Below are 14,960 nucleotides of genomic sequence, written 5' to 3' on the forward strand. Positions count from 1 at the left end.
GTCCCATTTGTTTATTTTTGTTTTTATTTCCATTCCTCTAGGAGTTGGATCAGAAAAGATCTTGCTGTGATTTATGTCAAAGAGTCTTCTTCCTATGTTTTCCTCTAAAAGTTTTATAGTGTCCAGTCTTACATTTAGGTCTCTAATCCATTTTGAGTTTATTTTTGTGTATGGTGTTAGGGAGTGTTCTAATTTCAATTTTTTACATGTAGCTGTCCAGTTTTCCCAGCACCACTTATTGAAGAGACTGTCTTTTCTCCATTGTATATCCTTGCCTCCTTTGTCATAGATTAGTTGACCATAGGTGCGTGGGTTTATCTCTAGGCTTTCTATCTTGTCCCATTGATCTATATTTCTCTTTTTGTGACAGTACCATATTGTCTTGATTACTGTAGCTTTGTAGTATAGTCTGAAGTCAGGGAGTCTGATTCCTCCAGCTCCACTTTTTTCCCTCAAGACTGCTTTGTCTATTCGGGGTCTTTTGTGTCTCCATACAAATTTTAATATTTTTTTGTTCTAGTTCTGTAAAAAATGACATTGGTAATTTGATAGGGATTGCACTGAATCTGTAGATTGCTTTGGGTAGTATAGTCATTTTCACAATATTGATTCTTCCAATCCAAGAACATGGTATATCTCTCCATCTGTTGGTATCATTTTTAATTTCTTTCATCAGTGTCTTATAGTTTTCTGCATACAGGTCTTTTGTCTTCCTAGGTAGGTTTATTCAAATGTGTTATTTTCTGTATCTTCCTACCATAAACATGATTCTTCTTATTTTCTTAAGGTAAACCACTGAAGTGATAAGGAGTAACAGACTCTACCAGCCAGGAAATGCCTCCAGGGGACATTTTCTAACAACAACAGACTGAGCAAAAAGGGAGAGAAGCAAAAAGAAGGTAAATATCCTTATGTATTCTACCCTTATTGAAGTCCCTAGTGATGGAATTATCTATACACTCGTGATTCATTTTACTGAAAGCTTCAGCAAGTAAAGGGAAATAATTTATGTTAAAAAAAATATGTTTAATTAGTAACCAGAAAATATGTATGTATCAATATTTGTCTAACTCCAGAAGAAAAACAAGATTAAGAAATAAAAAGCTTAATTTTCACTGTTTAAAATAACTGCTCAACCTGAAAATTAAATCCCAGATCTGATTTTCTAATCTGTTGAGCATTCTCTTTGTAAAATATTCTACTTTTAATGGTTTTTACATTCTAAATATATACACCAAACTTTATAAAACACTATTTAAAATTCACTAAAAGTTATTTTAAAGTAAATCGTATCTACACTGATTTCATAACACTCCCCTCAGTATCTAAGTACCTCAGGACCTAGGAATAAGTTAAAGGATCACAGAAACACTTCATGTGATTTAACAGACATTACTGAAAATACAACATGAGTGTATACCAGGTTTAGTTTCCACATGCTAATTACTAGAATCTTACTGTAACATTGCTTCTTTAATTGTAGATTTCAATATGAGGCCTTTGTCAAAAGAAAAAAAATTTTTTAAACACCAAGGGATAAAAATGTTTCATGGTTTCTTTATTGCTTATATAGTAGCTTAATAACTAAATTGGTAACTTATATTATTTCTTTCAACAATTTAATTACTACGTACTATGCACAAAACAGCTCAGTGACACAGTCATTTATATTGTATGCTGGATGAAATTATGAATGAGTAAGAAATTGACCACTTTGGGGAGGAGGGTAGCACTCAAAAGGGTCAAATTACAGCAATGACAATTAGTACATATTTCATAATATGATTTCCACACACAATTGCTATAATAAGTTACCTTGTGCAACAAAGACATAAGGGAAAAAAAACCAAATTAAATGAAATCGAGGAACTCAGAATGGGAGTTAGTATTCAGTTAATTGTATAATTGAAGAAACAGATTTAAGAGATATTCTGGAAGAGAGCTTCCCTGGTGGCACAGTGGTTAAGAATCCACCTGCCAATGCAGGGGACACGGGTTCGAGCCCTGGCCCGGGAAGATCCCACATGCCATGGAGCAGCTAAGCCCGTGCACCACAACTACTGAGCCTGTGCTCTAGAGCCCACGAGCCACAATTATTGAGCCCATGTGCCACAACTACTGAAGCCCACGCGCCTAAAGCCTGTGCTCCGCAACAAGAGAAGCCACCGCAATGAGAAGCCCGCGCACTGCAACGAAGAGTAGCCCCCGCTTACCGCAACTAGAGAAAGCCCGCGCACAGCAACAAAGACCCAACACAGCCAAAAATACAAAAAATAAATAAATAAATTTATAAAATTAAAAAAAAAGATATTCTGGAAGAAATGACAGGATATCACCACAAACACAGCAAGAAAAATGTTGGAAAATAAAAATGATGGGGAATATAATGGTCTTCAACTAGCTGAATAATTTATTTTGCTTTTTTGAAGGACCTGGAATGAAGTGGCCCCTTGGAGCTGACTCCCATCTTCCCCATCACTCCCAGCCCTTGTTGAGGAGCCTCTGGCACCACTGAGCCTACATATCAAAGGCAGGTATGACCATCAAGTCACAACACTGTTTTCAGTTACATGCCAGAAATTTCATATTCTAATAAGGATTACCCTTTAAGTACTTTTCTTAGGAGGTTCTGTATTCATTTCACTGATTTCTGTTGCTCGTTTTATTTGGAATTTTATGTTTTGTTTGGAATGCCTCACATATTTGTATATGTGTAGAGTATCCTTACTTTTCATTCTATGTATATTTTTAGATGAACATTTAAGCCAGTTTCATGATTTTGTATGCCTGCTTTGTTTGTTATGCATTATAGTCGTCTCTGGACACTATTTGCAATATCATATACCTTTGGTTTAAAAAATGGCAGTGGCATTGGTTATGTTTTGTAGATCATAAGTTCCCAAGTGTTCTATCATCTTCTCCATGAGATGCTGGCACCAACTACAGCAGACACATTGTAGCCCCTATGAGGCTAAGTATCATGAGAGTTTTGACCAGAAGGAGCCACCACACCACCATACTCTTAAAACACACTCACATCTCACCATTTTTAACACCTGTGGGGTTTTTTTATTGTGATTTTCACGTATGTAGGTATTTCTGTTCCGAAACCCTTCAAAATTATCTAGTACCCCAAGCAAATAATTAGCAGTGGCTAATTGGGTCTTTGAATACCTTCTGGCGGTGTTCATCCTTCATCTTTTGCAATTTTTTACTTTCTTCCCTTATAGAATCCATATAAGCCTGTCTTCTGGCCTGTAATGGTATAGGAAAAAAAAATCATGGAAAAAAGCATCACAACAATGTACTGGTCTGCCTATCATGGGTCTGGTTCTAACAAATTGACCTCATACTAAGCATATAGTAAGCTCTCCATATACAGTTGCTTACTGAGTGATGTATGCATATGTCTGCAGACGCCCCTTGGGATATACAAAAAGAAGGTGAGTACGAGCACAATCATCCAGCACGTTTTAAAGGATGATCTAAATGTTTGTTTCATTAAACTTTAAAAATATCCCCTCAGAGATAATCAACATAGTTTATTCTTTCTAATGAGAAGGATTTGAATCAGAGGAAAGTTAAATATATTTTTCAAGAACATTCCAACTAGCTGGTAAATATCAGAGGCAAGCAATGGTGACACTGACTACAGAAGCACTGACATGTCTACTGCTCATTAATGCTATCCTATTAAACAGCGTGTCAGCTGCTGATTGATACCATGTAATCCCAGAGATGCCTTTCTCTCCAGGTCTTTGCATCCCTAATCTGTACCTGAAGCTCACTTCTGTTCCTGAGAGGGAAAGCAAAGCCTGTTCAGGAGCACAGGAGCCATCATTCCTGGCTGAATTAGGACCTCAAGGGGGACCCTCGGAAGAGCCAGCACACACGGTAAGATGTCCTTCAGTCCCAGTGACTCTCCACGTCAGGGTTCCCCCCATGGGCGCAGAGACCATGTGTGCTGGAATTTATGAGATTTCAAGTATTCTATCTGTCCATGTCACTTTCTCTCCCTCACACTGATTTGTAGCCCACCCTCTGTAAGGCAGAGAGGCCAGCCTGATAAGTTAATGCGTAGGAAATCCATTGTTCTCATAAAACTACCAGCAGCATCATGGCAGCAGGTGACATATTTCAGGCCTAGTTCTTTGGACTAATAATCCATAAAGCTTATGTAGCCTGATCCCCCCTTTTCTCTCACCATAATTTTTCTCAAGCACTTCTTAATTCATTCCCCCATTTCTGTCACTATAAAACCCATATTCCATCAAATAATGAGAAGCACTTGCCAGAAAGGGAGAGAGGCTCTCAGAATTGTATCAGCTATAGCACTACCAATTAGAAAGGTGGAGCTCCAGATGTGTTCAGAAAGCCCACATATATGCAAACCCTGCTACCTTAGACAGGCACACATATCCTAGGACTTTGTTGTATCCATATCCTGAAGACAAGGGGACTGTGGTAAGATATAAAGGAGGGGGCGTCATTCTCCCATGAGCCCTTCTTTTTATATTAGAGAAGGCTAGTTTTTATCACAAATATTCCATACAAGATCTGAAAGGTGGGAAGGGGGCCAGGGGCACATCTTATAGTCAAGGGACTAAAAGGAGGAGTAAGATAGTTAAAGCAGATATGATGACTTTATTGAGGAACCTATTTGTATACCTTTCTTTTAAACTTAACCACTTTGCTGTTCTTTTATCAAAATATGGGTCCTAGTTTTTGAGTCAGGAAAAAAAATGGTTAGACACATAAAGTGTCAATGAAAAGGCCACAGAAGCTAGGAAGTCACATGGCATCTCAACTACAAAGAGTTCAAAGTTACTTGCAGTCCTAATGCTTGCTGTGATCCCTGGGCATGACAGGAAGTTTCTGTTCAAAAATAGGGGGAAAAAAACTTTTGATCACTATTTTTCTTAGTTCTAAAGTCCCAGAAATTTCTATGTCATATTCACATTATTTTTCTATCATAAAATATTGATTTAACATATTAATAGTAAATTTTTTGTTATTCAACTAAAATATACACTTTTAGTCATCCTCCCCCACAAGCTATGCTTATAATATATTCATTCAATAAGCAATATTTCAGCCTCCTATGCACAAGCACTGTGGTCAGACATGACCCCAGACCTCAAGTGCTCATAGCCTAGTGTGGAAGTCAGACAAAAAGATTAATGAGACTAATGATTACAGGTATTGTGACATCATGAGAGGTATTGTGACAAAGGATGCTAAAAAGAAGGACATTTAATTAAACTGGATCAAGGACACCTTCTCAAACTGGGTGACACTAGGTTGTGTCTTAAAGAGTAGGAATCAGACTAAGCGGGGCGGGGCACTGTGTGAATAAATGAAAAATGGCATTGTATTAGTTGGCTCAGGCTGCCATAACAAAGTACCACAGACTGGGTGGCTTAAACAACAGATATTCATTGCCTCACATGGAAGTTAGAAGTCCAAAATCAAGGTGTCTGCAAGGTTGTTTCCTTCTGAGGGCTGTGAGGGAAGGAGCTAGGCCTCTCTCCTTGCTTACAGATGACCGTCTTCTCCCCGTGTCTCTTCACATCATCGTCCCTCTATACATGTCTGTTCCTGTGTCCAAATTTCCCGTTTTTATAAGGATTCCTTTCCTATTGGATTAGATCTCATTTTAACTTGACCTCTGTAAAGATCCAGTCTCCAAATAAGATCACATTCTGAAGTACAGGAGGTTAGGTCTTCGACATATAAATTTTGAGGGGACACAATTCAATCCCTGACAAGCACTAAGTTCTCATTTCAAGATGGTGAAGTGAATATGTTTCTGCTCCATTCTCCTCTCAGAAATTACCCTAAACAGAGGAGGAAATGAAACAAACACAAACCCTGCTTCAAAACCCAAGAGAAATCTGTATTCCCAGACAAAAATCTATGAAGACAAAGTAGATGAAGAAATGGTAAGTGGCTTAGGAGAGGAAAGAGCAAACCTAAAGACTTGCTGGGTGGGGACAGAGGACTCACAAGAAGCCAGCTTTTTCCACAGAACAATGTGAGGGCCCCAGAAATTGATGCACCAGCTACTGGGGAAGACAGTTGGATGAAAGGATGGTGCCTATGTCTGCTTCCACCCTGAAAATTCAGGTGCTAATTCTCCCAGGCTTGAGAGGAAATCAAAAGTATATCCTCAAGGGGCTTCCCTGGTGGCGCAGTGGTTGAGAATCTGCTTGCCAATGCAGGGGATACGGGTTTGAGCCATGGTCTGGGAAGATCCCACGTGCTGCGGAGCAACTAGGCCCGTGAGCCACAACTACTGAGCCTGTGCGTCTGGAGCCTGTGCTCCGCAACAAGAGAGGCCGCGACAGTGAGAGGCCCGCGCACCGTGAAGAAGAGTGGCCCCTGCTCACCACAACTAGAGAAAGCCCTCACACAGAAACGAAGACCCAACACCGCCAAAAATAAAAATTAATTAATTAATTAATTAAAAAAAAAAAAAAAAAAGTATATCCTCTGGATCAACTAAACCAGACAGGCCTAGTACATAAGGCAGCTGTGGTCATATCCCAGGGCGAGAATGAAGGGATTGTGTAAACTCCTACATACTAAGCGGTGAGCCTCTGGGCCCCCTTCTTTGAAGTTTTCTACTGCTCCCTGTACTGTTTCCTCTAAGACGTAGAGGGTGATATTTTATCCATGAAACAAGAACAGGTTGTTATTTTTTAAAGGCAGCAAAGAGGAGTTCTTAGAAATTAAAAATATCTCCTCTTTCCCCACAAAAAGACAAACCAGTAAAATATTTAGAAGGTCAATAAAATGTGTGAGACAACAAAAAAGTTATATATATTTTATATTTTTATATACATTTTGTATATAGTATCGTGTGTGTGTGTGTGTGTGTGTGTGTGTATACATATATCTGCCCCAAGTTCCTGGCATAGAGCTCCTAAAACCTTTGTAATTTCCTAAATGATAAGAGCTTTAGGAGCATCTCTTGTTCTAATATTTCGTCTTTGACCCCATCCCTGACTCAGGGCTCCTTAAAATCCTCATAATTTCCTAAGTGGTCAGAGCATAACGAGCATCTTTTGTTCTACTGAGGCAACTCCATGTGGGATCCTGGATGACTCCTGCACGGGGGCTGGTCACCAGAAAGACGGAGCCATGATTAGAAGTTTGCAATTTTCAGTCTCAAACCCCCATCCTCCAGAGAGGAAAAAGGAGCTGGAAGTGGAATTAATAATTGATCATGCCTACAGGAGGAAGCCTCCATAAAAGTCCCAGAGGCATGGGGGTTCCGGGAACTGTCAGGTAGGTGAACATATCCATATACCAGGAGGGTGACCACACCCCGACTCCACAGGGACAGAAGCTTCTGCACTCGGGACCCTCCCTGACCTCACCCTATGTATCTCTTCATCTGGCTGTTCATCTGTATCCACCCTTTAATAAACTGGTAAACATAAGTAAGTATATAGTAGTATGAGTTCTGTGAGTGGCTCTAGTAAATTAAGTAAACCCCAGGTACAGGTTGTGGGAACTTGTGATTTGTGGCCAAGTTGGACCAAAGTTGTGGGTACCCTGGGGACCTACCACTTGTGACTGGCATCTGAAGTGGGGAGCAGTCTTGTGGGACTGAGTCCTTACCCTGTGGAATCTGACGCTATCACCAGGCAGAGAGTGTCAGAACTGAGTTGAATGGTAGGACACCCGGCTGGTGTTGCAGGACTGCTTGGTGGGGAAAACACCACACACATCTGGCCTCAGAAGTGTTGTGTGTGTGTCAGTGGGGCAGGAGTAAAGGAGACACTCAGAAGAGAAAGGACTGGGGTTTTTTCTAGCTCAATATGCCAGGAAGTAAGGGGAAAAAAGTAGTCAAAGGTAAATTAGAGGAGAAAAATTTTTTACAAAAAAGAAGAGATAAATCAAGGAGGCCTAAGATTTGAATAATAAGAATCCCATAAAGAGAAAATGAAGGGAAATAAATCAAAGAAATAACACAAGAGAATCATCTAAAACTAGAGATAAGTTTCCAGACTTAAAATGAATAAAAATGACCCTCCCACTAAGGCACATTATGAAATTACAGAATATCAGAAAAAAGGAGGGATTAAATTATTTCCAGGGGAAGCAGAGAAAAGACCTCATATAAGAACTGAAATTCAGATGGCCTTGGATTTCTCAGGAACAAATAACTCAAAGTTAGAAGAGCAATGCCTTCAAAACGCTAAAGGAAAATTATTTGCAATTTGGAATACTTAACAGAAAATTGCAAGCTAAGTGTGAGGGCTGAATAAAGACAGTTTCAGACATGCAAGGGCTTGAACATACATCTTCTCTTGGCAAGCTACTAAATAATATGCTCCACCAAAACAAAGAAATAAATTTTAAAAATAGAGAACCAGAAATCAGGGAACCCAACACAGGAAAGCAACAAAAGCAACTCCCCAGATGATGTTACAGCAGTGATTCTCATACTTGGCTGCAGAGTAGAATTACCTGGGGAGCTTTAAAAGCCTGAAGCCCAGGCCACAATACAGCAGGAGCTCAGGGGGTGTGACCCAGGCATCAGGGAACTTTAAAGCCCCCCAGGTGATTCCAATGTGCAGATGAGGTTGGGAATCATTCCGTGAAAGGACAGTCCCAGAACCACAGCTGTGTAGGAGGCTGAAAGAACAACCAGCACAGGTTAAGTCAGGAGGGAGGAGGAGGAGAGGAGGGATATTTCCAGAAGGGAAAGAAACCCGAAATTGACAGTTATCTGACAGGCACAAAGTGGAAAATTGTGTGGAAATTTTCATCAAGAGGCACTTTGTAGAACAGTCACAAAAGCTAAAGGAAGGCCATCAAATGTTCAAAGGAAACTAAGAAAATGCAAAAATAAAATGAAATTTTTTCAAAGTTTTGAAAGGAAAAAAATGTAGAGTATAACTGGCTTGGCAGTGAGAAAATATTTTCAGAGTCATAATAAAGGAAAGCCTGAAATACTGAATGATTATATTGGGAGAATGGGGGAAAGAAATTAATAAGATCTAACATTGATTAATCAAGAGATAGCAATATACACGTTAACAGATATTCAGAGCCAAATAACAAAAGACACAGCTAAGGGAATGTGGCGGGATGAATAATGGCCCCCCAAAGATGTCCACATCCTAATCCCTGGAAGTTGTCAATGTTATACTTTATATGGCAAAAGGGACTTTGCAGAAATTGAGGATCTGGAGACCAGGATAGGGGCCTGTGTGATCCAGGTGGAACCAATATAATCACAATGGTCACTATAAGAGGAAGGCGAGAAGGTCAAAGTGTGGAGAGAAGGTGAGGTGAGGATGAAAAGTCAAGATTAAAGTGATCCATGTGCCAAAGAGCCAAAGAATGGTGGCAGCCAAGAGACGCTGGAAGAGGCAAGGAACCGATTTCCCCTGGAGCCTCCAGAAGGAACCAGCCCTACTGACACCCTGACTTCAGTCCCTTCATCCTCATGTCTGACTTCTGACCTCCAGAACTACGAGAGAATACATTTGTGTTGTTTTAAGCTGCTAAATTGGCAAAAAATCATTACAGCAGCAATGGAAAAGTAATACAAGGAGTTTAAAGAATTGAAATGGAGGAAGGATTGAAGGGATGCAAGGGACGTATGCCTTTCAGTGTTGACTTTTTAAAGGTCATGTGACACATGGGTAAAAAATTAAAGCAAACTGCACTGAGTGTTCAGAGGAGTGGAAGTGAGAGGATATGGCCGGAAAGGCGGGAATTAGAGAGCAGTGCTCCTCAAACATTAAGGTGCACACAAATCACCTGTGGACCGTGTTAAAATGCAGGCTCTGATTCAGATCTGGAGCTCCCAAGTGATGCTTATACTGCTGGTCTCTGGAGCACACTTGGAGCAGCAGAGACCTAGACCGCAGGACCGCAGAGAGGTGAGTTGTGGGGGGTAGGGGAGATTGGAGGCACAGGAGGACAGAGGGCAGAGAGGGCTTTGTGCTTAAGCTAAGGCATTTTGACTTGATCCTTGAAGATATAGGGAGCCACTGGGCAGTGGAACAACAGGATGAGGTTTTTTTTAATTACTAGTCCCTGTAGAAGAGGCAGGGGAAGCAAACCAGAGACGGGTTGTACATTAATTGTACAACTGGAAACATTCAGTGATCGGGACTGGGGAGGGTATGATGACGCTGGTACTTCTGCTTCCACACCCACCCCCAGTACACAGAACTACATCCATCCATGTGTGAGTGGACACTGTAAGTTCTTCTTGTCTGAAGTTCTCTTGTGTGACACCCACAGGAATTTTCTTCTTGTCTTTTTCACTGACATCATCATATGTCATTCATTAAATTCCCATCTGCCATGGCAGCCCCACATTTAAATAAGTGTGAGAAGAAAAATTTTCTCAGGAAAGTTGCATTATATAGCAAAATTTAAATTGTGTTTAAAAAAACTTGAGACAGTGCGGCTCCTCACGCCCCACCTATATGGATACCATGCAGTGTTCACCTTCTGTGCACTGACCACAGTTAAGGCAAACTGCAGGTGTCTTCTTTTAACTTCGCAGAAGTGTAATGTACATATCTGATTTTCCTAAAGCATTAAAAAATGGTTCTGGGGCTTCCCTGGTGGCGCAGTGGTTGGGAGTCTGCCTGCTAATGCAGGGGACGCGGGTTTGAGCCCTGGTCTGGGAGGATCCCACATGCCGCGGAGCAACTAGGCCCATGAGCCACAACTACTGAGCCTGCGCGTCTGGAGCCTGTGCTCCGCAACAAGAGAGGTCACGATAGTGAGAGGCCCGCGCACCGCGATGAAAAGTGGCCCCCGCTTGCCGCAACTAGAGAAAGCCCTCGCACAGAAACGAAGACCCAACACGGCCAAAAATAAATAAATAAATAAAAATTAAAAAAAAAAAAAAGGTTCTGCAATGCATTCTCTGAGCACTTCTATGCATATGGATTAGACAGTATGAGAAGAATACAATATGGGTAAAAAGTCAGTTAAATATATTGAACACCCACAAATTATTAATAGTTTGGTGTCAAAACGGGAGCAGCTATTGAATGCTGTTGGTAAGGAGCCAATACTGCTCCATATTTCCTATTAATAGCTCTGAAGATCTTATGACTAAGGCACTAATCAATCCACAGAAAATGCAGCTCTGGGAGAGATTACTAATGTCTTGGAAGACAATATTAAAATTCCAGGATGATCTTGTTAAATTGAAGAAACAAGCCAAAAATCAATAGAGCAAGGTCACAGGTGTTTCAACCACAGAATTCAAGAAGCCCTCAGACAGAAATCAAGACCATCCTGCCAGCCAAACACCCGGGTGGTAAAGCTAGCCAACTCCTGTTTTCCCTCCCCTCCCCAATCATGAAAAGGCTATCCAGACAGATGTCATGGAGCGTCTCTACACAGGGTTTAATTCTACTACCTACAGCTTCTCAACTCCTTCCTCCAGCGCCCTGCAATGAGGGGAGAGGGATGAGGGATTTGATGTGACTTGTGGAGCCCACACTAGTAAATTTGGACTTTGGAACACAGCCTTAGAAGCACGGAAAAAAGAAGAAGCATTTAGAGGTTTGTAGGTAAGAGGAGAATGACTTTTTCCCAAGGAGTGTCCTAATGTCTTCCTGACATTTTAAAATGTGGTCACTAAAGAGAAAAGGGGCTGGGTGGAGAGGAAGATCAGATGTCTCTAACAACCTCTCATTTACCTGCCCAAACACTGAAAAGCTAAGACTTTTTAAAACTTAAACCAATCTTTTCTTTCAACTACAACCCTTTCCGATGGTCATCCTTAATGACACTACTTCCTTGCCCCCAGTTGGTCAGTCAGTAACCAAGCCCTGCCTTGTTCACCTCCTAAGTGGTTCTCTGACCTGCACTCTCATCTCCATCCGCTCACCCACCACCTTACTTCAAGTCTTCATCATTGCTTGCCGAGGCTAATATAGAAGCCTCAGAGACCTCTCTATTACTTCAGACCCATCCTTCACCTGGTTACCAGTGATCCAGCTAAAATGCAAATCTGACCTTGAGGCTTTCCTGTTTAAAACTTTTCAGTACCTTCAGTACTGACAGAATGAGGTTCAAGTTTTCCAATGTGGCATATACATGTCTGCAGTGGTGTTCTACCAGAAGCACCATGAGCTTCCTGTGTGGGGCATCTCTGGAACCTCAATGTCTGGGAGTTGCTGATAGCATCTTGTACCCGGGGTCAGGGATGCTACAAATCCTGCACTACTCAAGACAGCCCACACAATGAACCATCCCACCCAGACTGCCACAAATGAGAAACTCTCCTCATGGCTCCTGATTTCTTCTCCAGCCTTCTAGCTTGCCCTTCTAGACTGTGGCTACACAAAACTCATCCCTAACACAGCCATGCTTTTTCTTGCCATTATACCTTAATTCTTGCTTCTAATTTCTGACACCTGGAATGACTCTCTTCTGACTCATCTTTTAAGCTTCAGCTTTCCAACTGCTACATGCTCTACACTCACCACTCTGCTTTATACCTGGTTCGCTCCTTCACTTGACTAAGGTCCTTCCAGGCAGAAATTGTATGTGCTTGGTAGACCTTATATAAACATAAAAATTTGAAGGATGGATAGATGGACGGATAACTGGGTGAGATCAAAGGTTTTTCAGAGGCTGATGCTCAGTCCATAATGTTGGCAACAAGTACAAGCATTGTTTTACAGCTGAGACAATAGTTGAGGTCAAAGTATCAGCTTAGATCATCTGCCTTTAGTTCCAAAATTCTATGCTGTACAGGTCACTCTCTGGCCTTAGTCTTCATCCACTTTAAAAAGTGCCAGATGGCACCCTGCATGACGTTCCACTTACCGAAGCTGAAGATTGTGGGTCACAAACAGCCACTGGACAGGTACCTCTGTGTGGCGACTCTGTGTCGAGTCTTCTCAAGAACTCAGCAGTTTTGCTAGCAGCAACCCAAATAGGTGTTAGTGCCTTCATAAAAGTAGAACTATCATTATTTATTGTGCCTTTGGGTGCTAGCCTAGACTTTTATTGGGGGATGACTAAAAGTGTCCTAGGTAGAACAAAAGGTGAGTTTGTGGACACGGTAGAGTAGAAAATCAAAACAAAATGCTATTGCAAGACTGCATTCATAGTTTGAAAAATGTAAAACTAGGTTTGTGGAATATGAACCTATGATTTCATTTTTTTCTGCTTCGTGTACTTTGACGTGGAGATAAATGTCCTCTCAGATTCCACAGTATGGGGCCCTAATTTCCTATCTGAACATTTAAAGCGTGACACTCAGACTTCACTGTAGGGCTGTGGAATATCCCTCCCCTACAACACCTCACTCCACACTGGTATCATTAGGCCCTTCACCCTCCAGGGGTCTCTCTCCTAGTCATCTCACTGCCCTTGTGCTTTGACTACTCTCAGGACACACAGAGCTGCTAATCCATAACTCTTCACCATTTATGAGTCATGGACCCCTTTGGAATTCTGAAAGCAGAAACAGACCCTCTCCCTACACACACACACACACACACACACACACACACACACCTTTATACTTGATTTGTACCTTCCACGGAAGGTAAGAAGTGCTGCCAGTTCTGGTCTGTATTTCTGGCATCTCTTTTTAGCTCTGAGAGACTGTGAAAGATGGACCTAGATGAATCCTCTGTTTTAATAAGTTGCTTTTTCCTTAAAAATCCAAATCATCATCCTAGTTCCTCCCCTCATGTATGTCAAGCATGAATATTGGAATTGTTTCCCAGTCCTTACTGTAACAACTGCCCCATTCTGCTTACCAGTGATGAAGTTCTGTTCCTTTGTCCTTTCCCCATGTGATTTGTGGGACTTTGATCCCCTTACTCCATATTCACAATCAAATAGCTCAGCAAGGCCAAACTTATACTGCACCAGACCCTTGCAGCCTGCTCCCCTTCTGCTTCCTTCCTTCTCATCCCTCTGCTTCTCCCTAATACTTTAGGCTGATGCTAAGATCCAATTTATCAAGCATTTAGGGCATGGGCATCAAAGGAGACACAAATGGTCTGGTAAAAATAAATGGTATCCAGTGAGGGGGGGAATCAAAAAAGGAATTAGAAGTTAAACAGAGATGCCAACATCACTTCAAATAATTACTTAGGTAGAACATGGCATTTGAACAAGGTCAGAAGCTTGAGCTGGGAAAGGAAGAGCTGAAAGTTAAGCGACAAACATGACCCTGAGAAACACAAGGCTTCAGCAGCTGAGACAAGCAGGCTTTCCATTTGTCTAGGATTGCTTATCTTGCCCAGAGTAGACAAGGAGACTAATGAAGTCGCAGAGGCTGGAAGCTGCCCCATTGTCTGGGGCTTTATGAAGCCATCAGTCAAAAGTGCAAAAAGAAGAGTATTGCCAGAAGTTTGGTTGAGATTTCTGAATATCCTTAGCTGAGAGCAGACCACGGGAGAAAGCAGTGAAAAAGAAGTGCCATGATAATAAGCAAATAAGGAGCTTCAGACAAAGTAGGCTGGCAGCCCTGCATTGTGTTCCAACAGTTGCTTCTTACCTGCCAATGCCAAGCACTAAGCTGGCTGGGTTGCTAACCACCAGGCATGGCCTTTGTGCCAACGATCACTGCCCCACTCATGCCACAAGATCAAATCATAATGACAGGGCCACAGGACTGTCAGAGGCATACAAGTAGGGGCCTGTGAAGAATGGTGGATAACTCCCAAGTGATTAACTATACAAACAAGACAAGTTCCAAGTTACCAGGCTAAATGGCATTTTTCTACTACCAATACTGTAAATTCCACACATTGGCTGAACTGGATTGGAATCCCTGTAGGTAATTATGGTCGTATTTAATAAAAAGAAAATATATGAACCTCCTTGAGGGGCAAAAGGAGGAACATCTACTGGAGGGGAAATCCAACAAAACTGAGAACCCTGGACTCTAGCACTGAGTCACCTTTTCATTGGGGTTCTTTCTTTGTCACCACTGTGACTCC

At 41.5% G+C, this 14,960-nt stretch overlaps 1 protein-coding gene across 3 annotated transcripts in view; it reads right to left on the bottom strand.

Annotated features, from left to right (window-relative positions):
- EPSTI1 (epithelial stromal interaction 1) overlaps nucleotides 1–14,960 on the bottom strand; it is a 106,446-nt gene that overhangs the window by 36,738 nt on the left and 54,748 nt on the right. For 2 of the 3 annotated variants that reach the window (XM_061170585.1, XM_061170584.1), the window contains exons 7-8: nucleotides 12,826–12,919; nucleotides 3,175–3,255 (exon numbers count right to left, since the gene is read on the bottom strand). In XM_061170585.1, the coding sequence (XP_061026568.1) occupies nucleotides 3,175–3,255; nucleotides 12,826–12,919 (175 nt within the window). The remainder of the gene's footprint in view (nucleotides 1–3,174; nucleotides 3,256–12,825; nucleotides 12,920–14,960) is intronic. The other variant, XM_061170586.1, reaches the window with a different exon arrangement.

Source organism: Eubalaena glacialis, chromosome 16 (assembly GCF_028564815.1).
Source record: "Eubalaena glacialis isolate mEubGla1 chromosome 16, mEubGla1.1.hap2.+ XY, whole genome shotgun sequence".
Classification (NCBI taxonomy): domain Eukaryota; kingdom Metazoa; phylum Chordata; class Mammalia; order Artiodactyla; family Balaenidae; genus Eubalaena; species Eubalaena glacialis.